This window comes from Rhamphochromis longiceps, linkage group LG7 (genome assembly GCF_057381845.1).
Source record: "Rhamphochromis longiceps isolate RC_006_pf linkage group LG7, R_longiceps_female_GT1.1, whole genome shotgun sequence".
In the NCBI taxonomy this organism is placed as follows: Eukaryota; Metazoa; Chordata; class Actinopteri; order Cichliformes; family Cichlidae; genus Rhamphochromis; species Rhamphochromis longiceps.
The window spans coordinates 61,227,144-61,253,001 of NC_140563.1; the positions used below are offsets into that span (position 1 = coordinate 61,227,144).

At 41.2% G+C, this 25,858-nt stretch overlaps 1 protein-coding gene across 1 annotated transcript in view; it reads right to left on the bottom strand.

The window, feature by feature from the left end:
* Positions 1 to 25,858, bottom strand: part of necab2 (N-terminal EF-hand calcium binding protein 2) — a 165,695-nt gene that overhangs the window by 136,009 nt on the left and 3,828 nt on the right. Inside the window, exon 2 of the mRNA XM_085414689.1 lies at positions 25,099 to 25,123. Coding sequence (XP_085270815.1) covers positions 25,099 to 25,123 — 25 coding nt within the window. The remainder of the gene's footprint in view (positions 1 to 25,098; positions 25,124 to 25,858) is intronic.

The window sequence follows — 25,858 nt, forward strand, 5'->3', positions numbered from 1 at the left end:
CTAACTCTGTCCTAGTAGGAGGGTTAACAGGCGATGAGGTTGACAATGAGGTTATTGATTACTTAGGGCAGTTTGGTTCTATTGGAAGAGTAATCAAAGTAACTAGCACAGAGGCACAGTTTAAAAACACAGCCATTGTGGAGTTCCAATCAGGTGAACCAGTCCAGTTCCTTAAGGATAGCTTGCCTTGCAAAAGACAAAGCCGTAACCCAAGTGTTGTCCATCATATCCAGCTTCTGTCTGCGCTGTATGCTGCAGACAGGGGTTCATGTTTAACCCATTCTTACCTAACTGAACTGAAAGGGCTTGCTAAACTGAGTGGTGCAGATTTTGAGAAGGTTTTACTAGATGAGCTGGCCAGAATGAAGAAGTCCACTGAGAGTGATCCCGCAGTTGGGCCAAATGTAACAGTGCCTAATCAGAATCTGCAGCTCACTAGTGACACAGACCAAGATGAACCAGCCATCATAGAGCATCAAAGTCCTCTTAAACTGGGCAGTGATTTAACCCACTTGCCTGAGCATGACTCTCACTCATCCTCTCCAAGTGTAGAAGTGACTCCCTCGCACAGAAAAACCACTATCTACTTACCACCTGAACAGCTCACTACACCTGAAGTACAGAGAGTAGTAGTTGAGCATGTCATTAAGAACAATGAAATGCCTTCTCAAGGTCATGCAAAGCTCAGGCCCTTCTCGGGGAAAACCCCTTGCTCTACTTTCGAAGCTGATTATGATACGTGGCGCAACAATGTTGAATTCCACCTCATAGATTGTACCATATCTGACAAACATATGGTAAGGAAAATAGTTGAGAGCCTTCTTCCACCAGCTGCTAACATTGTAAAGCACCTTGGTCATAACGCTTCTCCCCATGACTATCTCAGCCTTCTTGACTCAGCGTATGGTACTGTTGATGATGGGGATGAGCTTTTTGCCAAATTCCTGAGCACAAACCAGAACTCAGGTGAAAAGCCTTCTGCCTATTTACAGCGGTTGCAGATAACCCTGAGTAAAGTCATTAAAAGAGGTGGCATCACTACAAATGATTCAGATCGCCAACTGCTTAAACAGTTTTGTAGAGGTTGCTGGAACAACAGCTTGATCACAACCTTGCAGCTTGAGCAGAAGAAGGACAAGCCACCTTCATTTCCAGAGATGCTCCTCATGCTACGTACTGAGGAGGACCGGCAAGCGGCAAAGTCCAGCCGAATGAAACAGCACTTAGGCATTTCTAAACCTAAGGCACATTTGAACTCCCTTGAAGTAGGAGAGTATGTCACTGATGATACAGACGTATCAGCTGTTAATGATAGGCTAGTGCCGTTTGATGCACATAAGTTAGAAAGGAAACTTGCAAAGCTACAAGCCCAAGTGGCTTCACTGAAAGCATCAGCTATTGACAGTTCAAGCCAGAACTCTGACAAGCCAAATAAGAAAACCAAACCTAAGTTCAAGATTCTTCCTAAAGAGAAATCTGACCCAAGTGAGACTAAGCCCACTAAGAAGCCACGCCCATGGTACTGCTTCAGGTGCGGCGAGGATGGTCATATTGCTCCCTCTTGCAGCAATGAACCAAACCCTGAACTAGTTGAAATGAAACGTAAGGAGTTCAACCAAAAACTACAAGTCTGGGAGGAACAGAATATGTCAGCTTTAAACTAAAATCAGTTTCTGGGGAGGGACTACCAGGAACTGAAAGTAATCATGAACGTCCCAAACCGGAACCTCAGAGCAAAGTATCTTCTCTCTCTCGTGCAGCACGACCCCAGATTAGGTTACCCAAGGGACTTGTAGGACAGAAATGTACAGCAAATGTTACCGTGTCGGGAGTCAATTGCAGTTGTCTCCTTGACACTGGGTCTCAAGTGACCACAGTGTCCGCTTCATTTTACAACACCAATCTTTCAGAACATCCCATTCAGCCTATCAGTGGCCTGGATGTTGAGGCTGCTAGTGGCCAAAATGTTCCTTACTTGGGATACATACCCATCAGCCTTAAGTTTCCAAAAAGCTTTATTGAAACTGAGCCTGAGGTTTCTAGCCTTGCTTTAGTAGTACCTGACTTACGCTCTAACTGTGACTTGCCTGTGCTGATTGGGACAAATGCACTTGATGTTCTGTACGACGAATATTGTCAAGGTAAAGATCCCAATGATTTGTCGTCGGTCTATGGCTACAGGCAGATCCTCCGTACACTCAAGGTCAGGAGAGAGATAAACCTAGCCGGAAACGATGGCTTTGTAACTCTTAAGGGCAAGGTGCAACACGTAGTACCAGCTCAAGGGAGGGTCCTCCTTGAAGGCTGTGTCAGATCCAGCAGTGCTGGTGAATGTGCCATTGTTGAACAGCCAACGACATCCACCTTACCAGGGGGAATTTTTGTGGAGTGCTGTCTTGTCACTTTGCCCAAGAAGCATCCTCATAGGTTACCTATATGGGTGAGAAATGAAACTGAGCATGACGTAACACTGCCTTCTAGATGTGTCATTGCAGAGCTCCATAGTCCTGCAAAGATATATGACGAATCACCCATTTCAACCAAAAATGATGACACTGTGAAATGTTGTAATGTTACTGCACAGCCAGTTGATGAACCTGCTCACCCAGATTTGACATTTGACTTTGGCAATTCTCCCCTCCCGCAGGAGTGGAAAGAGAGGGTTACCCAGCGTCTAAGTGCCTATGCTGATGTTTTTGCCCAGCATGATTTGGATCTTGGACATGTATCTAAAGTCACACATCACATAAACTTAAAGGACGAAGCACCCTTTAAGCAAAAGTCCAGGCCAATCCACCCAAATGATTATGAAGCTGTGAGGAAGCACTTGCAAGCACTCCTTGATGCAGGAGTAATCCGTGAATCAGAGTCCCCTTATGCTTCACCGATTGTGGTGGTTAAAAAGAAGAATGGAGAGGTCCGTCTTTGTATTGATTATCGTAAGCTCAATGCGTTAACAATACGAGATGCGTACGCACTTCCAAACCTTGAAGAGGCTTTCTCAGCCCTTGCTGGATCCAAATGGTTTTCAGTAATGGATCTCAAGTCTGGTTATTACCAGATTGAGATGGAGGAATGTGATAAGCCCAAGACAGCTTTTGTGTGCCCCTTGGGATTTTACGAGTTTAACCGTATGCCCCAGGGGATCACCAACGCTCCCAGCACCTTCCAGCGCTTAATGGAACGGTGTATGGGCAGCCTCAATCTGAAAGAAGTTCTGGTGTTCATAGATGACATCATCGTGTTCTCCAGCACTTTGGAGGAACATGAAACCAGGCTTCTACGTGTCCTTCAGCAACTGAGAGAATATGGGTTGAAACTTTCTCCCAAAAAGTGCTCCTTCTTCCAAAGTTCTGTGCGATACCTAGGACACATCGTGTCTACCAAAGGTGTAGAGACCGATCCTGAGAAGGTCAGAGCTCTCAAAACCTGGCCAAGACCCCAGACGCTCAGTGACCTCAAGTCTTTCCTAGGCTTTGCAGGGTACTATCGACGGTTTGTGAAGGACTATTCAAAAATTGTCAAACCCCTGAATGATCTTACCAAAGGCTACCCACCATACAGGAAGGGCAGAAAGGTGACACCCGGTCCTAGCGGATACTTGAACCCTAAAGAGCCTCTTTCCAGCCGTTGGACACCTGCTTGTCAGGAAGCTTTTGAGGTAATCATAGAGAAACTGACATCAGCTCCGGTGCTTGGATATGCCAACCCAAAATTACCATACATCCTCCATACTGATGCGAGCACCTCTGGGTTAGGGGCAGCCTTGTATCAAGAACAGGATGGTGAAGTGAGGGTTATTGCCTATGCAAGTAGAGGACTTTCACCCAGTGAAAAGCGGTATCCAGCTCATAAACTGGAATTTCTTGCATTAAAGTGGTCCATTGTAGAGAAGTTCCAAGATTATCTCTACGGGAACACATTCACGGTTTTAACGGACAACAACCCATTGACCTATGTTTTGAAGTCAGCCAAGCTTGATGCTGCCAGCTATCGCTGGTTGGCCGCTCTCTCCACCTTCGACTTTAATATTAAGTATCGTGCTGGTAAGAGCAATCAAGATGCAGATGGCCTCTCTAGGCGGCCACATGATACTGTGGATGATGACTATGCTTCTCTTGAAGAAAAAGAGCGAATGAAACAATTCGCTTCCCATCATCTCTCTTCATCTCCCAACAGACAAGATGTGACAGCTGACACATTCAGTGTCTTGTGCCACCGTCATCTCTTAGGTGAATCTGACAATAGCCTACCTTCTATCACTTTGGTAGAGTCCCTTGCTCTACATACCGATGCGGTGCCAGACGTCTACGCAGATGATGGAACATTAGGTTGTTCTGTCATACCTACCTATAGTGAGGTAGAACTCCAACAGCATCAGAGGTCTGACCCAATTATTGGGTATGTGGTCAACATGTTAGAAAATGGAGTTGAAGCAAATTCCAATCCTAACTCTGCATCCTTAGAGCTTAAACTAATGCTCAAAGAGTGGAAACGTTTGGAACTGAAAAATGGTCTCCTCTACAGAACCCGCAAATCAGGTGAAAATGTCACCTTTCAGCTTGTCGTCCCTGAGTCTTTAAGGTCCACCATTCTCACTTGCCTTCATGACGACATGGGGCATATGGGTTTGGAAAGAACCCTCGACTTGGTTAGGTCAAGATTTTATTGGCCTAAAATGGCAACTGATGTAGAGAGAAAGATTAAGTCTTGCGGACGTTGTGTTAGAAGGAAGACCCTTCCTGAAAGAGCAGCACCTCTTGTGAGTATCCAAACAACCCGTCCCATGGAACTCGTATGCATGGACTATTTATCCTTGGAGCCTGACAGTCACAACACCAAAGACATTCTGGTCATAACTGATCATTTCACCAAATACGCTGTTGCTATGCCAACAAAAGACCAAAAGGCTACAACAGTTGCGAAGTGTCTTTGGGAGCAGTTTCTGGTGCATTATGGTTTTCCTGAGCGCCTGCTTAGTGATCAGGGCAGGGATTTTGAGTCCCAACTCATTAAAGAGCTCTGTGCCCTAGCTGGTATCACGAAGGTGCGCACCAGTCCTTATCATCCACGGGGAAACCCAGTTGAACGGTTCAACCGAACTCTTCTTGGCATGTTAGGAACTCTACGAGACAAAGAGAAAACTCATTGGCGCGATTATGTGAAACCACTAACTCACGCCTATAATTGCACCAAGAACGAGACCACTGGGTTTAGCCCATACGAGTTAATGTTTGGTCGCCAGCCGAGGCTTCCCGTGGATATTGCATTCTGCCTGCCAGTTAAAGATGGCTCTCCTACATCTCACTCTCAGTATGTGAGAGCTCTGAAGGCTCGCCTTCAAGAGAGCTATCAGATCGCTGCCAAAAACTCTCAGAAGGTTGCTGAACGGAATAAACGCCATTTTGACAAAACTGTCAGGGAGTCAACTTTGGAGAAAGGTGATCAAGTGCTAGTGCGGAACCTGCGACTTCGGAATAAACACAAACTTGCAGATAAGTGGGAGTCAACCATGTACAGAGTGGTGGAAAAGATGGTAGACCTACCTGTGTATGTTGTACAGCCTATGAATGGAGATGGTCCTATTCGAACTCTTCACAGGGATCTCTTACTCCCTTGCGGTGACTTATCTGAAGCTGAGGAAGTTGACCAGGTCAAGCCAAAGAGTTGCAGGCCAAGAACGAGGCGCAGTCAGCCTCTGTTACTGGAGGAGCAATCAGAATCTGAAGATGACTCACCTGTCTATCCTAGGCAGTCTTCTGTCATTCCTGGAAAGTTGGTTCAGGTGTTTGAAATCCCGAAGAGACGACAGCAAACCGGAAAAACAGTACCGGAGGGTAGTTGTATACCAGCTACGCCAGCAGACTGTGTAAACCCTCAGCCTCAGAATGAGCCTTGCAGAGGCAGCTCCCCTTTGCTGCCTGCAGAGCCTGTAGGGGTACCTCCTGAAGTAGCTGAAGGAGAGGAGCCAGATGTTGTGGCTGAGCAACACCCTACTGAAGACGATGTAACTTTACCAACTATGACTAATCAAAAATCAGCTGTGGCCGAAGACAGCATTGATGTACCGTCCATTGATGTAGAGGCTCCTATAGCTATGGAAACCATTGATCTGAACCCACAAACCCCTGAGGTAGCTCTGGAGCATAAGGAAACTGTTGACAGTGGAGAAAAAAATAACCATGTTCGTAAGTCAGAAAGGACACGTCGACCACCAAGGCGCTTCCATTATCCTGAGTTGGGAAATCCCTTAATTTCCTTTGCGCAGAGCCTCATAGAGAGCTTTAACCAAGCACTTTATACAATAGGTGACTATGAGAGTTCATCTGTAGACCACAGCGTGACGCATGAAGGGGCTCATGCTGGGTCAAAGGGGGAGGGTGTAACCCATGTGAAATACAGGGCTGCAAAATCCCTTTTTGTAATCTAAGGCTATAGCCTGTTATTGTCACAAGGGGGCGCTGTGATGCAGTCTTGTGTTCTGACGACCTTGCGTCTAGTGCGCAGGAAGTATTACCTCTCTCTTCCTGTGAGATCTTCCCTCTGATGGCGGTCAAGTACGTGTCGGAGCGCATGGAAAAAGTATCTTGGCCCCGAACTCTGACCACAAAGGGAATAACGTCTGTCAAGTTATTTGTGTCTGAAAATCCCGATTGGTTTTTTTGAACTACTAGAAGAATTCTGGAGAACCACTGACGGCGAGAACAGCCCAAATGAGATCCTGGATGATCGTGAAATGGTGTGGCCAGCCATGCGATCGGATTGTGGGATTTGCCTGAGAAACTGATTCAAGCAACCCTGGATTACAGATAAGCCCTATGCACTACTTTTCCTACCCGGATAATAGGGTTTGCACACTGACAATTCCCCTACAGTACACCTGTTTGGGTTTTCAACGACTTTAAAGGACAATTCAGACTGGACAATTCAAACTTCACAACAGGAACACTTTAATCTGTTTCATTCATTCCAAAGAGCTCTGATACTGTTCAGTATAAATCTTCCATTTAAATGTCTTTATTTTGTTTTGTTTTACATGTATTCACCTTTAAAAATGCACTATTAGTGTGCAATTTGGGTTATTGTGTTGTATATGTGTATAAATGGTACTGAGGCAATAAAGGTCCCAGTTATTCACTTCCAAGCCAACTCCTTTTGTGAGTCTCCAAAACAAAACCTCCTCCTGAACCTAGAAAGATGTCTAGGGTCTCTATTTGAAGTGAGAGTGTACTGGTCCTGAGTAGAGGCGCTACAATGGCCTTTAACCTGAGTCACTGGAGGCTATCCCAGATTACAATATTTCTGGTTGCAGAAAAATAATAGGCTGGTCTTCACTGCTGACACTCAGAGAGAGACAGCCTTATTCAATCTGGAACTCACATATTCGATATGTGAGGCGACACTGCAAAACCAATGAGCAATTTCTCTCAGACTTAGGTTACTATTGGCCGCAGAACACTTCTGTGGGTGATGTGAAGTGATGTGGGTGTATGTTGGTAAACAACAGATGTTGTAGTAGATGCCAGCTGTGAGTCGAATACTAAATGCAACTCAACAGTAAATCAGTGAAGTGCGCCGCTAATATGAGAGCAGCTGTGAGTGGAGGGCAGAAGTCTCGCTGCAGGTGTGAAAAGGGGTAAATCAGAAACGATGGTAACAATGAGAGTAAAAAAATAGGCAGACAGCTTTACCAAATACAGACAAATTGCATAGTGTAGGCCAGAGTCATACGGGTGTGTTGGTGAAATAGCTCCATATACTGCATGCAGATTCTAAAAACTGCAAGGAAGTGCTGCTAAGAGTTTTCAGCCATAACTATAGCATAGTTATGTGACTAAGGCAGCTTTCTATGCTAATATCAGGCCTATTTCTTGAGTCCACTTTGATACATGGACAAATTGCTTTTCTTTATCTATTTAACCATGTAAAAAAAAACAACTGTTAATGATTTATTAAGCTTTGAATCACACTTGCTTTAGCAGCATACTGTATATAACAAAAATAGATGGACTTCTGTGAGTGTTAAACTAACACATATTTTACACTTTACCAAGTATGCTGCCGTGCTGTATATTGAAGGCAACAGTGAGTGTTGATGTGAGGCGGTTTTTGCTAAGTAACTCTTCTCAGATATAACCTCACTAAACTTTTGGCTTTACTATTGATTGTTGGTTGGACAGTAGATCAGCAAACTCATTGCATCTTTTATGAGGCTGGGTGCAAAGATCATTTGCCCCAAATTTGTGGCCTAAAATGTTTTTCTCTGCCATTAAATCACAAGCAAAAATTACAAAGCAAAACATTCAGTGTCACAGGAAACTTTGGAATTTGCTTTATCCATTTAATGCACATACGAGTCATTCCAAATGGCAATGTAGTGCTTGAGGAACAGATACCAAAATCTAATGTCCATTTCCTTCTAAAGGTCGGTCTGGTAGTTTTTTCATGCAGGGAGAGGTGGCACGAGCCCTCCTGATATTTAATTGCCCACAAACTCCTAGTCTTTCCCTGGTTAACAGGCATGCATAAGACAAAGAAATCACAGCCTACTGAGTGGAGGTAATTAGCATGAATACATGGGAGGTTGTTGGAAATTCTCCTCATTTTGCAGGACTAATTAAAAACCTACTGGACAAACTGAACAACCAGTCCTGAAGGTGGTGTTAGATTATTACAATTCATCCCGAGGTGATTGCCAGCTTCATAGAAACAGCAGAGGAAACATCAGGGGATCACCAAAGTCAGGAACCTCAATATTTTGCAGTGATAACTATTTAAGTAAAATTGACAAACTGAGTAACAGCTCTCAGAAAAGAGCATTTCTTCACTATGCTCAGCGTGTCCTCAGGTGGCAGGCGACACCTGAGTGAGAATTAGAAACTGAAGGCCAGCAGCTGCAGAGGAATGTCTTGGGGGAAGACGGGGAGAGAGGGGTGTTAACTTTGGTGTCATAGCAACAGCAGACCATAAAGCCGCTTGGGAAGAGAATAGAGGGATGCTGTAACCAGGGGCAACTGAGTGCTAACTAGGGTTGCTGTATCCTCGATGTAAGCAGAGGTACAACACTTGCTGGGTGCTGTCACAAGGCTCTCATTAGTTAGCTGCTGTATTTCCATGTAAATGCATATGCACTATTTGCTTTTTCACTTGTGATAAACATACAGAAATGTTTATTGATCTTTAAGTTTAGTTCACAACAACTGTACAGACTGACCCACTGCACTTATTACAATGTGATGAGAATATAAAGCAAAGTTCTGTGACCCCAAATAATTAGTGAAAGAAAGCTTTAGGCACAGTTATTATACAGACAAACACACCCTGCAAGGTCACAGTGTTAATTATGCGGCATGTAAATGTCATATCTTTAGCACCCCTGGTGCTTTAAGGCACATCACGGAAAACCCCCGCTCTTCCAAAACCACATACACACACATAGATGGTGTGCACACTGACCAGAGTACACACAACCTCTTCTCAATGGCAGCTCCCAACTGTTGCTCATTAGGAGAGCAGAAGTCACAAATTAGCAGCCGCTGAGAAACTCTCCCAATATGAAGTGAAGCTCATTGGAGAACTAACACTGCGCAGCTTGTCTTTTGATCATGAGGACTGCCAATCATCCATCGCTGTGCTCACCATGGCAACCCGACTGCTTTTTGATGATGAGGCGCCTTACTTTTCAAGCACTGTGACAGCTGCTTCCGCTGTTTCTGATGGTATAATCCAGCAACAAGGGCTATCTTGGCGAGATAATACAATGCCAGATTTTATATTACCTTTCCTGTTAAAATCCATGACATGACCCTGAGGCTTTGACTCCAACTCTTGGAAACTTCAGTCACAAGAGGGAAAACAAGGGCTGAAGATGCCCAACACTACTGCAAAAAAATCATGTGCAATGTGTGAATGTTGCCTTTGAAACGGGGACCATGCCTGCAACCACTTGCAGTCAGCTGGCTGACTTTGGTGATGGTGATAAAATTACAATAAGTTAGAGTTAGTCTGTTATCGGTTTGTGACTGACTTGGTCAAGTTGGCAATGACATGTATTACGTCTATTGTGACAATACAGCAATTAATGGTGATAAAACTCCATACACAAAAACACACATTATAATAGGACATTTTGATCAAAATTAATTCATCAAAAGCTAGTTACTTTTAGAGTCCAGCCAAATATTTCATAGAAAACCTGCCACAAACAGTGACGCAGTTTCTTTGGATCCAAAATGGTACATAAAGTTGACAGCATTTTTTTGCAAATCTTCACCAATCAATGTGACAGTGTTCACAAGTCAGTCTAAGTCAGACTGTGACTGTTTAGAGACAGGCTGCATCCTACCAGGCAACTTCTTGATTCACCTTGGAAGGCAATTGCAACAACTACTTGTAATTGGAAAAAAAATTGAATGCAATCACCGGGCAACCACCAATTTTTCCTAGTTGCAAGGAGGTTGCCATTGTATTTTTACTTTAGTGTGACTGAGCCACAAGAGCCAGAAGAAAAAGAACATGATGCAAATTTTTATTCTTGGCATGTTTGACTGTTTGAGCTGTACAGCCAGTGCAAACACTGCACATTGCATGTGTGTTGTTAAGTGGGGCTGATAGGCTTAATAATTAAACTTCATTAAATCAGACTTTGCTTTCATCCCAGTAAATAACAGTAGTTAGTCCAGTCAATGACATGTTGTGCACAGGGTGGGATATGGAAGCCTCCTCAGCCACAATCAGAATAAAACATCTTTAATCCTGGTGGGTGCTCAACATAAAAACACTGAGACTCTACATAGGCTGCAAGCTGCCAGTTCATTGAAGAAAAACATAACACTCTTTTCCCTTAACCCATTCCACATGGGAATTACATACAAACCAGCACGTACACAATCACTCGGTGTAATCTATTTGTGCATATTCTCAGGAGGAGCTTTGTTAGTGCATGTGTGTCGGATGGAGAGCATGGTTGAAAAGGTCACATCAGTAAATCAATGATTGCTTCTCATACCTCCGGCACTTAAACAGAGAATCAAGTTTGACTCATTAAAGGCTTTGCAGTCTTCCTGATTACTCATAATTTCACTGGCCTTTGGTTTTAGTTTTTTCTTACTATTTCTTGTAACATCAATCAATAATCCAAGGTGATCAGAGAAAGTCAGCATTTTATAGAGAATAAGAAATTATCAGTAAATAAATTCAGGTTTATACAGTTTAACTACACTTAAAGTTGATGCAATATCAAAATCCAGTCTGTGATTTAGATTGGTTTGGCAGGGATCTATTATGCCTTTTTAAACTTTCTGTCATTTATATAATGTGTCAATGCAGGATGTTTGTAATAAACACAATCAAGTTTCAGATAATGAGGTCAGTATATAATCTCTCTGAGCCAAAAGCTCAGATTTCAGACTGCTTTAAAAAACACTTGCTTTAAAACACATTCTTCTTCTCTTGGTTCTGTATGATATGAATGAGAGAACTCTGATATGGTCATCTCAGACACAAAGCTTTGGCTGTGAGGACAGAAACCCCACCCAACTGCTGTTCAAACCCTGGGTTTGAGAGGGGCACCCAATCACAGGAAAGGGGACTCAAAGGAAGGGAAATTAAAAATGACTTGTTTCAGATAAAAGGGGAGGAACTGGAGAATTGAGGGTCTGCATTAAGAAGCAACAGAGAAATATTTTTTGGAACTGCAAATCATGCAAAGCTACTCTAGCAGACTTTAGCTTAGTTGCTGCCTGCCCTTCCTTTTGTTTGTTAGCTCCCTGTATCAGATCAGGTAATTAAGGAAGGATCTAGAGGGGAAAAGAAAAGTAGAACAGACATAATTACACATCCATCATCAGGTGCTGGATGATACGCTATCTCAGAGTAAAGCAGAAGGAGGGATATTGAAAGATAAGTCGAGACGGCTCAGTAACACTAGGGGAAGGACCAGGGGTGAGACTAGAAAGGCGAATTCCAACTTATCCTGCAGGCAGATTAGCTTTGTTTTAGCAACGCTGCCAAATGTAGCTCAGTCAGGGAGCCCTGCCACAAAAACACAAAGGCCCAGTTTAAAAAGCCTTGGTGCGAAAAGGTGGAAGGAAGAGAAAAAAAGAAGAAGAGAAGGAGTCACCTGAAGGTCAAGGAGAAAAAAGAAGAAGAGAAATATAACTCATAACGCTGTATCTGGAAAAGATTTTGTTTGGATCAAATGGTGGCAAAAAGAAACACACGTGACCTCTAAAGGGATGAATACAGGATTTTTACTTTGTTCTGGTATTGTTAGAGGCAGGGTGTGATCTCAAATGGTGCAATATTATACATGAATATGGTCCAAAACAGGCTTAATCCAAGATTATATAGTTCATTTGAACAGGAAGAGGGGAGTTTTTTCCTATACCTTTTTGGAAATAGGTATAGGAAAAGCTTAAACACACAAATTGAAGGCACTTGACAGAATCCCCATGCTCTTGGTGCCCAAATTCTCTAATAGAGTTTCACTAGCTGGGACCACATCCTAAGTTACAATGAGCGATGATGGATGAGAGACCGTGAACTGGTGCTGTGGTTTGGGGAAGGCCTCGAAGGGGACTGGCAGCGGTGCCTGGGCGGTGGGGTATGGAAATGAGAACAGAAGGTATTGGTGAAGGGGGCATATATAGAATGAGGCGTGGTCCCACTCCTGAAATTCAGATGATATCGCCACTTAAGCCCACAGTGACATATGTTATTGTAGCCAACCAGGCTTATTTGGCACAACTAAAAGAATCCACAAAGACCACAGGGTACAAAGTGTCTTACATTTGTAACAGAGATCCTGTTAATAATCCAAAAATAATCCAAAGCAAAACATGCTGAATGTGGAATCATTTCATTACAGGTACAACATCTTAAAGATGGTATAGTGTGTAGAGGGGGGGGGGGGGGGGGGGGGGGGGGGGGGGGGGAGATAGTTAATGGGTCTTTGTTTAAATATGTAGTTTTTTAAAGGTTTTTCATTTACTGTTTGAGTTAGGAAGAATTTAAATGGCTACATAAAAGAAAGGGCAAATGTAATCCCACCATTCTCTCCACTTCTATAATAACAAAAGCATCTTTATAAAATGCCTCTACTGTAGCTAAAGGGTTTCCATTTCAGCTTTGTCCTCCTGCAGTTTTGGTACTGTACAAATATTGCAGGTGAAAAAGGAAAAAAGAAGGGGGGCTGATCCCAACCCAGCAGAGGGCAGAAAGCTTCAGGTGAGGAAAACGTCTTCAAAGGGCGTCTTAACTCACAGCCTTTGATGCAAATCCAGGCGACTAAGACTGTGAACAAAGACACACAGACCTCCTTCTCTGGTCTCCTTCTTCTGTTGGTGACTTTTTACTTTGTTTCTTTCACATTAGCTCACTCCTCCATCACAACATTTACTGACTCAGATCTGCCGCTGTGGGCACTGTAAAAACATGCATATACCCTTTGTGGTAAACAACATGCCTTGACCATGTACATTCAGATTAACTTGATTTGGCGGATTTTGTCTGTTGTCCCTTAGTTGGTATACTCCATCTACTCGATCCTTTCATATTTAAAGAAAGAATAGAGATAATCTGACAGAAATAAAACATGAGAAATCTGCTCTCTTGCTAGATACAGCTCAGCATCACTTGAAGTTGGGTATACACCATGTTACCAACTAAAAGACAACCAATGTGAAAGCAACCAAAGCCTGCTGACCAATAGGACTGTGAAATGGTGCACTGCTCAATTTGACAAAACAATCTTAAGTGAGAGCAGCACGGTGGCACGGTGGTTAGCACTGTTGCCGCACAGCAAGAATGTCCTGAGTTCAATCCACCATCAGGCCGGGGTCTTTCTGTGTGGAGTTTGCATGTTCTCCACGTGTTTGTGTGGGTTCCCTCCGGGTACTCCGGCTTCCTCCCACCGTCCAAAGACATGCAGCTTGTGGGGTTAGGTTAATTGGATAATCCAACTTGCCACTAGGTGTGAATGTGCGAGTGAATGGTTGTCTGTCCCTGTGTGTTAGCCCTGCGACAGACTGGCGACCTGTCCAGGGTGTACCCCACCTCTCACCCTATGACAGCTGGGATAGGCTCCAGCGCCCCCCCGCGACCCTGAAAAGGATAAGCGGAAGCGAATGGATGGATGAATCTTAAGTGAAAAAAATCAAAATCAAATGTTGGAGATTGCAACAAAGAAGAAAATCGAGTTAAGTCTTGTTTTATGAGTTATCTATATCGCCACCAATACCTGATCTAGTTTACTGAGCCAGGATTGGACGGATATTAATTCTAAATATCGAGTTGGTGTCTTCCCAGAAATAACACCAATTTGTCTTGGCTTTGAATAAGTAGTATTGTTGTACAGCCTACATGCGCCAAAGAGTATATATTACCCGAGTTTCTTGGCTCCGTGTAGCACAGCAAGGCATGCAATTAACTTACGAGTCTGATAAAATCTCACAGTGTGTAGGTGCCTAAAGAACGGGATCTGGGGAGCTGGGGTCTGCCCAAAGATGACAAGCCCCAATAGAAAATCTTGTATTTCAGGAGCGCATATTCCACTGTAAACTAAAAATCCTGCTCCAGCATTGAGCAGCATGTTTCAAACCGAGCGAGCCAAGCCCACACACTTGTTTTACTGTAATTACACAAGGCATTTTACAGGCTTCACACTAATCAAATGTCTTCGGATACACACAAATGGAAAACAAAAGTATGGCTCTGCTGAAGTGCTGTGCTGTAAGCCGCAGACTGTATGGTGTTGAAACTCGTATCCAGACTTTTAATTAAGCAACTTCAGAAGAGCCAGCCACCCATCCATAACCCTGGAGCCAGTACACACACTGGAATACTGAGATGAGTGTGGTAGAAGAAAACCTCCAGTCTTGAATGCCCCTACAGCCAATAACAACACTGAGGAGTCACAAAGACATGCATTTTGCTTTGTTTGGTTTTATTAGATAAAATAATGCTGAGGTGATGTCTCAGAGCTGATAAACTTCACATGTTTAGGTTTCCAACAATAAGGAAGAGCTTTTTATTAAGAGCTCTGACAGTAGCAACACCAGCATATTTAGCATCTACAACTTGCAGTTATTATATAAGGAACGTCTAATTGAAGCCGAGAGAAAACTGGAGAGTGATGGCAAATCTTTTTATTTCCTTTCGCTGCTCTGACACAACTTCCCCTCTCTGTTCTCTCATCCGTCTGTCTCCCTCAGCGTGCGGCACTCTGGGGCTTGTTAGCAACAGTGTCAGTGATTAAAGACTGCAGGTAATTAGATACACATGACACCATTCTGACTGACTGGCTAAATAAAGAGCTGCAGCATCTCCAGTGCTTCCCCATTTTTGCTTTCTAACTAGTAATTTTGATAAATGGCATGCAAAACATTTAAGATTCTGCTGTTAAAATTAAACTTCATTCTCATCGGAGATGCAATTAGAGAACTGTTTCTAGCACCTAAACTACCCAGAGAAGTGTAAAAAACAAAAAATAGTCCCCTCAATATCAGTTTACTAATCCTTATTATTCCTACGCTATACCATTAATTTAAAAAAATACAATTTTTAATACATTTCTGTCAAGAATAGGTTTTGAATTAAATTTAGAATTTTATAGTCTTTGATGAATCTACACGACTCCTTCTAATGTTGCTACAACTTAATGAGCGACACTGCTACTGTGTGGATGTTTGACTCATCTTTCTCTGCATATAGCCGGGGTTACGACTCAAGCACGGTGGGGTTTCAGAGTGGTAGAGAAGCTTTCTCGCTAACCGAACACAAACTGAGGACCAGTTGGTCAATATGAAGTCCGTATGCTGAAAAGCCTACGCCCGGCCTGTCTAACTCAGCTGGGGACTGGGTGAATGATTGGCCGGTTGGCTGTCGGCCAATGAAACAAGCAACCAATAAGCACACAACTCTGTCAAAGTTAAAAATAATGATGACATTTCAATTTAAATAGTTTGACATTTTGAGAAATACGTTTATATTCTGGTGGCAAATTAGATGAGCAGATCAATACCACTCTCATTATCCTCCTTGTCTGCAATGCATTAAATGCAGAGAAAGATGGCCTGAGAATATTTGACCAACTTACTCGTGTGCAAACACTCCAGCCAGATCACACCGAATTTCCCGCAGTTACCGTCCCTTCATAATTGAAGTGACCGGTGGTTTTAATTCAGAAAGTGGACAAAGAGACTACATGTCAAAATACCTGAAGATGTCAAGCCTGAAAAAGGTTTGACAGCTAGCAGAGATGCGCTCCCTCTGTCCTCTTTTCAGGACCCGTGTACTTGCAGTAAATCAGCCAGCTCCTGCTGAATAACCCATGAACTAAATGCTGCGTACAGAGCCATAATACTTTTTGTCTGCACTGCCTCATCGCTCACTCCTGCCTCTCCCTCATGTCTGCCACCTGTCAGTTTGTCTGACTGACTAATATCTTGCTTTTCCTCTTTTCATTATACCCCCAGCAATACTTCACTTCACCCGAACCCCTGTCCTCATCTTCCCTCCACGTATTTAAATTCCTCCTCCTTTGACACCTTCTCAGACTGTTGCAATGTTTTCTTTCATTTCTTGTTTCAAACTTTTCTTCCTTCCCACTATTTTGGTCTGTTTGATCATTACTTATTATTAATTTCCCTCCAGTCTCACCCACATTTTCCTCTCTGTGAGCCTGTAAAGTCTTGGCAGCTGTGCCACAAATCTGTGAGAGACTAGAGCTCATCAGACAGAAAATTATAGATATAAATACCTCACAGAAATGAAGAAAAAGCACTTCAAATGTTAATTTCTTTAAATTGCTATTCACTCAGTTTAAATGTAAGATTATCAAACTAATTGTTGCCCTGAAACTTTGAACAAACATGTTTTTTCTAATATTTCACTACATTTTGATTAAAAAAAAAAACACATATTTGTCAAGTCTGCCAGAAATCGATGCCAACTTTAAAACTTCAGTGTTACTTGTAGGCCTAGTTTTGTTTAAAGTATATAGTAAGACAGATGATATATTTAATTTTCAAATAACATTTTGTTGTGATTGCTTTAGTTGTTAAAACCACTAAACTGGCAATATGATAACAGCAAGAAAACCATCCAGTTTGAATGTTGCTTGTCATTCCCATACATATCACACTCTTCCACTTTCTGCAGCTGCAGTACTAGTAAATCACACTCTCTTCAGGTTTAAGATTTTGTTTAGATCATAATAAAAATAATCAGATTTTTAGCTTCCACAGGATTTGAGAACTGACGTTTCAGCAAATTTATCCCAAGGCCACGCAATGCTCAGAAAATTGTAAAAAATAAAAACTAATAAAAAGAGCTACAGCTCTACAGGCCCATTAGCACGTAAAATGTTAAGGTTCATGACTGTACAAGACTTAACAAGTAAGACTTGTTTGGAAGGATTGCCAGGCGAAAGTCTCTTCTTCCAAAAAGGAAATGGCAACACGGTCTAGGTTTGCAAAGCAGTACTCGAATAAACCAAAACACTTCTTAAACAATGTCCTAGGACATACAAGAGTGGAGATTTTTGGCCAAAAAATGTCCCGTTGTTTGGCAAAAACCAAATACAGTATATCAGCACAAACACCTTGTACTTTCAAGCAGAGGGGTGATGATTTGGGCTTGTTTTGCAGCCAAGGGACATGGACACCTTGCAGTCATTGAGTTGACCATGAACTCTTTTGTATACCAAATTATTCTACAGTCAAATGTGAAGCCATTTGTCCAAGAGCTAAAGCTTGGCCCAAATTATGTCTTGAAAATTATCCCAAGCACACCACAGGAATCAAGCTGTTACAATGGCCCAGGAAAAGTCCAGACCTCAACCTGAGTGAAATTCTGTGGTGGGATCTTAAGCAGGGCAATGTAAAAGACTTCAGGTTATTGCTGCGACATGTGGTTCTGCAATCTACATACTGTCATTTTACCATAGCAACACAAATGTCATGGTAAATGTAGCTTTTTAACATGCTAAAAATCATTAAAGGGTGTCTCTAAACCTAAACCAAAATTACTTTCTAACCCAAGTTCAACCAAAGAACCTGTAAAAATGTAAAACTGAAAACTCTCATGCTTAAGAGTCAAAATTACTAAAGAACAAAAAGTTATCAAGAACAATATGGAAAGAAGTTTATAGCTCAAATTTGAAGTCGAACAAGCCATTGGAGAATCAGTTACAAACATCCGTCTTGATATATGCTTACCAAACACTTTATTAAGAACACATACAGTTGTGGTCAGAAGTTTATATACAGTTTATGGGCATGAATGTCTTGGAGATTTGGGGATTTTACTGGTTTCTTTGAACTCTTGGATGTCTCTGTCCCTTCACAAATTGCACCTCAACCAGATTCTTTTGTAGCCATCAATAAGCTTCTGGCATAATTCTGACTGGATGTGTGAACACTCTTCTTGTAAGATGTTCATTTAATTTGGTGCCCTGCTGTGATCCTCAATTGGATAAGAGGAAGGAAGAAACTAAGGATGGATGGATGGATTTCCTGCACTTTCAATAGGGTTTCAGTCAGGGCTTTGAGAAGACCATTACAGAAGCTCAATGTTAGGTTGCTTTATCCATCCCCAAAATCATTTTTATTGTGCATTTGGGATCATTTTCCTGTTGGAACACCCAACTGTGTCCTAGCAGTTGATCTGAGATAAAGCTGGAAAATTTGGAGGTGATCCACCTTATTCATTATTCCATCCACTTTGTGAATTGTACCAGTAACCCTGCAACAAGACAGCTCCAAAACACCACAGGTACAGTGTTGTTAGGTCTGAAAGCCTCACCTTTATTCCTTCTGACATACCTCGTGTCATTGTGTCCGGATAGCTCAATCTTTATCTTATGTGTCCATAAAGCTTTTCTCCACATTTTCAGGAACTGGGGCTTTCTTCTTTGTCAACATCCTCCCAGTCTATGGCCACATAAAACCCAGCATCACTCTATGCAGTGATGCTGGTGTTCCAGCAGTTTCTAGTTCATGTCTATCTTGAGGCATGGTGGTCTCTGGGCTATTCCTAAACATCCTAATCACTTTCCTCAGGTGACACTTTGGGTCTTCTTCCAGACCTTGGCAAAGTGGTTACACATTCAAAGAATTTGCATTTAAGTACAACTGTTTGAGATGATGCTCCTGGAATCTCCTTGTGTAAATGCTACAGTTCTCCTTAGATCTTCTCTGAGTTCTTCAGACTTCCTCATTGGTCTAAATTTTGATCCATCCAATGAGTGCTGTCAAAAAATATTTTTTGCAAAGATGGAAAGTTTGCAAAGAGGAAAGACCAATTTTAATCGATTATGATGACTAATGAGAAGTTGATAGGCCTTAAGCTTGCAAAGTAAAAAGACACTGTAGGACCTTCAGCACCACTTATTAAAATCCTATGTGAGACTTAATTAGAAAATTAATTAATCAGGGATCAATATGGGACCTGTTCTGCAAGGATCGGCAATTCATGTCAATAAAAACGTAATCTTAATATTTATAATTGCAGTAGATTGTCCAAGTGTCCCTAATGAAGTGCTTTATGAAGTAGCAGTGAAATGAATAATACAACCCATCATCTCTTATCACATACAAACACTGAGGTGTTCATGAAATGGTGATCATGCTTTTTCTTTGACATGATTCCCGTTAAAACTGAACACTGAGCACAAATCATTTAAAATAGTGTATTTTTAATACATAAGAGAAAAAAAAAGTCTCATTAGCTGGCAGATGGTCTGCTGATTTACCAGATAACTAACAAGCAAATTCAGCTTTCACGAAGGTTGAAGTGTCAGTGTCAGGTTCCCCAAATGAGCTTGATTTCTATTCAGCTACAATGACAGAAAAAGTAGCGAAGAGACGGAAAATTTAGAACAGATCCACAGGTGGTCTGACAGGAGGAGGTGATGTACAACGCCAGGGAAAACTAGATTCTCCAAGCAAAATACCAACAAAATGAAGAAGTCACTTTAATTAATGCAACTATGTTTGGCCACACTGAGCAGCTGCACCCTTCTATTTGCTTTAAGCTGTAATGCTGTAATTCTATCTAGCCTTGACAGCACAGATAAACAAGCCTCCCTAAACTCCTTCTGCTTTCTGTCTTTATGTCAAACACTGTGATAATTAGCAGATGGCTGATGAGTCACGAGGCGAGAAAAAAAAACAACAACCCTAAAAAGCTAAATGCTGAGAGCACATACACAAAACTCCTCCATGTTTCACTAGTTTATGTATCCAAGCGTCAAAGTGTCATGAAAGAGGTTTTTTCCTTAATTAAATCAGGTGACGTGCCCATGGTTCATCTACACAGGTGCTATCATTTACAATGTCTGATTAAACTTCTCCTGAGCGGTTGAAGAGCTTGAAGAAGGACAAAGAAAAATGAGTGCACATGCTGTTCTGCACACATTCCTGACACTTCTACAGTCTTTTAAGGTTTTTACATAATTCACAATCAAACACCCAACAATAGAAAATAAACCTAAATGACAACTAGGTCTGTGCCATATCATATTCTCTAATATAATACTGGTATACATTTTTAGGTGATATATAAAAATGTCATAATGCAATATCATTGCTATAGCAACACCGTGCATTTAAGTTTCCAATGCACTTAACAACGATTCAAGCCCAGCAATCTCTGACAGCAAGAGATGTCAGCCTCCAATGATGATTCAGTACCTAAAAAGACAGTAACCTCTAACAAAGCACAGCAGTTTTTACAAATGTGCAAGAAAGTTGTTCCTGGTAAAAATGGAAACAACAAAAATGTTTTCATCACTTGATGCCATTTTATGCCATTTAGTGTTTAGTTAGCAAGCGTTTGCAGTGCCTGATTCGCAAATTACCGTTGACCACAGCAATCTGCTAGGAACCGAAGCAATCACAAGGAAGCTTTGTTCAGGTCGCACCCTCCTCTGCCAGCTAGCCAGAGAATACACATTGTTCCCAAGCGACCAGGGGCTGCCGGATGGTCATGAATCGGTCTCTGTGTGACTGAAGCTTATAAACTCATTTGATGAGCTGGTTAAGCAAAACATTGGGAATCAGTCAACTAAACCAAGACCTTAAGTTCTGAAAATGATCAAACACTCTTAAAGCATTTTATTAAATATTAAATGAAATGTTCTGAATGGTTCCAGCTTCACAGTGTGCACTATAATTGGATGGATGGACTGATTGTGTCTTACCACTGGTTCACTGTGTGTTCATTAATTCACCAGAAAAAAAACAACAACAGGTTCCAACAAGTGAGTTTCGTATAAACTAGATTTTAACCCTCTCGAAGCAGGCGTTGCCGATTTGCAACAGTTAAAAACTAACAACCCGATTACCCCATATACATATTTTTTGAGTTTCTTTTACTCAGAAGTACCACTGCAGGACTTGGTTGTGCATTAGCAACAAAAAGTTTAATTTGAGCCTGAGAGGGTTAAATGAGGGTCTCTCAGAAACAAAAGTCAGAAGATGAAGGCCTAGTTCTAGTTAATATTCAACTTCAATGGTGCAGAGACCAAAGTACAGAAACGTCGTCAATCTCTGTTTTAACTGTATGATAACTATCATATTTAGGGTAAGGACCAGGTTTAAGAAAAATAGAGTTGACTGCGTAATCTAACTGCTTTGTTTCTGTAACACAGTTCCAGGATTTCATCAAACCTACAGTTAATCAAACAAGAAGGTAAAAGGTAAATCATGGAGGTTAAAAATATGTTTGAATACATGTTTGTTTGTTTTTTTTTCTTTTACAAATTTCAAGATTAATTAACTTGTGTATTAAATTAGTTGACTCCCCCCCCCCCGTGTGCTACAAATCAAAATGTCATTAAGTGAGCAAACACAGACCTGATTAAAACAGCGTCCCTGGATTACTATTTCATAACATTTCTATTTCACAGTCTAAACTGCAGCAGTCTGATGGCATATTAAAGGTGCTGCTGCAAGTGCAAAAAAGTGAACTAAGAGCTGTCAAATGATGTAACTATTTCAGAGCCTTATTGGCTGCTGAAACACTCCACCGACTGCATAACAATGCCTGTGTGTCAGCCCTGATAATGCCACACACACACTTACTCACACACACATAAATAAACAGCACTTCTAAACAGGCTTACGCATACTGATGCACACATGCTCATATTACCGTATACATTAACAAACACCAAAGTTACTCACCAGCAGTGTTGGTCAAGTTACTTGAAAAAAGTAATCAGTAACTAATTACTGATTACTTCCCCCAAAAAGTAATCCTGTTACTTTACTGATTACTTATTTTCAAAAGTAATTAATTACTTAGTTACTTTTTAAAAACACGATTTACAACCTGAATAGGTAACAAAGCGATAGATCTTTCAGCCCAATTCTACTTTTTCTGCATAACCCATCATACAAAATGTAATCAAATGGAAAAGTCTCCTTTTAAAACTTGTTTTATTAGTTCTAACCTTTTAAATTTATGCATCAAGCAAAAATTTAATTATATGCAACATTCTCTGACTTGAATAAATTAGTTTAACATTTAAAGCTATTTTCTGCACATTCCAGCACATAAAATAAAATATTTTTTGTGTTTACACTCACTCTTTCAAATAGATGCAAGTAAAACACAGCAGAAAATAAATTAAGTCAAAGACTAGCGGTCCTTTTGCTCTATTTTCACCATTAAAGCAGGAGTAGAGCAGGCGGAGGTTTACCCTGGTGCAGGTGTGTTGCAGCGGTCAGTGGAAGAATCCGCGAGTTTCTCTGTGAGTTTCCCATTACAACGTTGCGCACTTGGAGCTTGTTTAGGGGTTTTTTTGGTGTAAAAAGAAGTTTTCTTCCCACGCACAACGGACACTAATGTTTTTGTCACTTTTTATGGAATCAAACTCAAAGTAAGGTCAGTACTTCCATGCTTTAAACGCTACACGCTCATACTCTCTTCCACACTCGATATATGATCCACTGTTGATCTGCACACAGCTGTTTTCACAAAGGTCACACTAAGAAGGCAATGAGATACATAAAACAGAAAAAGAAGAGATCAAAATGAAGAGGAAGAAAGCACTGCATGAGACATTCTCGCAAAAAATCACGGTTTTAGTAACCCAGTAACGCATCGTTCCTACGGGAAAGTAACGGTAATCTAATTACCGTTTTTGCAATAGTAATCCCTTACTTTACTCGTTACTTGAAAAAAGTAATCGGATTACAGTAACGCGTTACCTGTAACGCGTTACTGTAATCCGATTACTTTTTTCCCATCTCTGCTCACCAGTGCTTAGATTTACCGTAGATTTGGATGCATAAAACACAACACACAACACACACACACACATGCACACACACACACTATCCAGCTTGTAGCAACTTCTGCAGCTTGGGGGCAGAGATACCAGCTGTGAACTCTGCACTATGAATTTAAAGACAGAATTCAGCAAATTGAAGCTCAATTACTGCCATGTTGCGAGATAAATGATCCATATTCCCTCAGTCCTCTCCTTATTCACTTTTCTCTGCTCCTCTTCTTTTTAGATTCTGCCCCCCGCCTCTCCTTATGTCAATCTCTCTGTCCCTGCACCTTCTTTTGTAATCCAACAGTTTCCTCCTTTCCCCATTAGCATCTCTCTTCTCTCACACTTGTTAAAACAGTTCCCTGTTCTTCTCGCAGGAGAGAGGAGGAAGGCTAAAAATAGCTGTTCTTGAGCTTACTGTTTTTTTGTCTCTAACCTGTATTCCATACATCAGATAATATTTATCCTGAACAACAACCACTCAACATCTTTGTTCCTGACTCTTCTCTGGCACTGCAGCAACTTCCCAAACCCCCCGCCCCCGCCCCACTTCTGCCTCTTTACAGACATTTGCAGATGTGTGTGTGTTTGGAGCTGCAACATCAAAAAGTTGCCACAGACTGTTTGTGATGGAAAAATAGCTGCTAAATGGCTAAAACGATTTCTGCGCTCAGGATAAAATCAGTGTGAACTGCAAATGTAAACATGCCTTAAATGCCGCTCTGTATCAGAGCAGTTGGTACTTAAGCAGTGCAAGCATTTAAAATGTTGACAGCTGATGCCACAGGCAAAACTGTTTCTGACACCAGAAATCATGGCAGTTAACACCAATCTATACATAAATAAACGGATATACTAGGGTGAAGACAAATGAATAATCGGCTCAGATGACAGAGAAACCCCCCACTTCCCTCCCACACATACACACACATATACTGGAAGAGCAAATGGCCATCTGGCTGCTATTAAAAGCTAAACTTTTTATGTTGTTTCCTCATTAGTTCAATACTTTTTGCCAACAACACAGCGATAGGATAAAACGGGCATGGAAGAAGGGGATGAGATACATAAAACAGAAAAAGAAGAGATCAAAATGAAGAGGAAGAAAGCAGTGCATGTGATGCCACAGGGCATAAACAAACTGCTCACTGGCAAAGCTACACAGTAAAATAAACTTCCCCTCAGAAAGCGCTTTAATATCCCAAAATGCTAAAAATATTGCTGCAGCTCAGACAGCAGACAGACAGGGTTTGCCACTTTCCCGGTGTACAAAAGGCTTCAGACCGAGAAAATCTCAAGGCGCTGTTGTGTGAGCAGGACAAAATAATTCAGGAACAGGTTGTTCCCACTATCGGTTCAATCCATTTTTGTTCACCCTGGGAACAAAACTGCTGATGCAAACTATTTGAAAATAAGATAGAGTGGACAGCAGCATTTTTGAGGTCATACAATGGATATTTCATTGCTTCTTGACTTTCATTGCAACAAAAACAATGAGTATATATAGAATCCTGAATTGAAATCTGTAGGGAAATTCAATAAAATTTAACTTTCAATGAGAAAAAAAACTTTTTAGATATTATTTGGAGAAAAGTCAGCAAACATTTTAAGCAGTTTTAATCAGAACTCAGTGGTGCTTATTTAGTTTATACTTCAAAATCCCTTCTTAAATAAGATGACTGCCAAATGGTAAGAGAAGGACTTTGTTATAACTGGAACAGTCAAAGGAATCAAAAATGCAGGGAAGTCGACAAATATTGCATGCTATATGTAAGACAATAAGTCAGGTTATGTTAATGAATAATTCCACTTACCATCTTTGTCAGCTCTTCTGAAAATCTGTGAACAGAAAGCAAAACACTGACGTCAGTAAGAGTAATTGTGTTGCAGTAATTTGCATGAGGTATAAACAGGAACACTGGATCATTTCAATTCTAAACTATTTGCAAGTCAATGCAACAAATCAATTCAAAAACAATTTCTAAACTATGGTATTCAGTGGAAGCATTACACACAAAAGAGAACAGGGCCCAGTACTGAATCCTGAGGAATGCACTGGAATTTTCCTGAAAATTACTGAAATTGCTTTAAATTAATATCAAGGTCGAGGTCATTGTGAATTCAGAAAACTAATTTCTGGTCAAAAAATCATACAACAATGATGATGAAGGTCCAGACATATTTTTATAAAAAAAATTTATGAAAAAAGGAAATAAATCATTATTTTCATTGTAACAAAATTTTGAACAAAAACTTTTTTTTGGCCAGTCTTCAATGCTGTAATCTACGTGCAAAAGATAAGACTGGGACCATGATTTCCATTTGTTCAGCTAGTGAACAGATAACATTACACGAGTCTGGAAAAAATGAATGAAAACTAAAACTCTGCTGAATTGTGGAAACATAAACAAAAGCAGTTATTCTAAAGTGAGTAAGAGAATGACTAATTCTCTCTCTGGAGCAGAATCCAGACAGCGAATAACTGGCAATAGAAATAATCAGTCTACCATTCACTGTTTTGACTTTTACTTCCAACACGGCCCTTATAGGAGAGCTCTGCAGTCCATACACTGA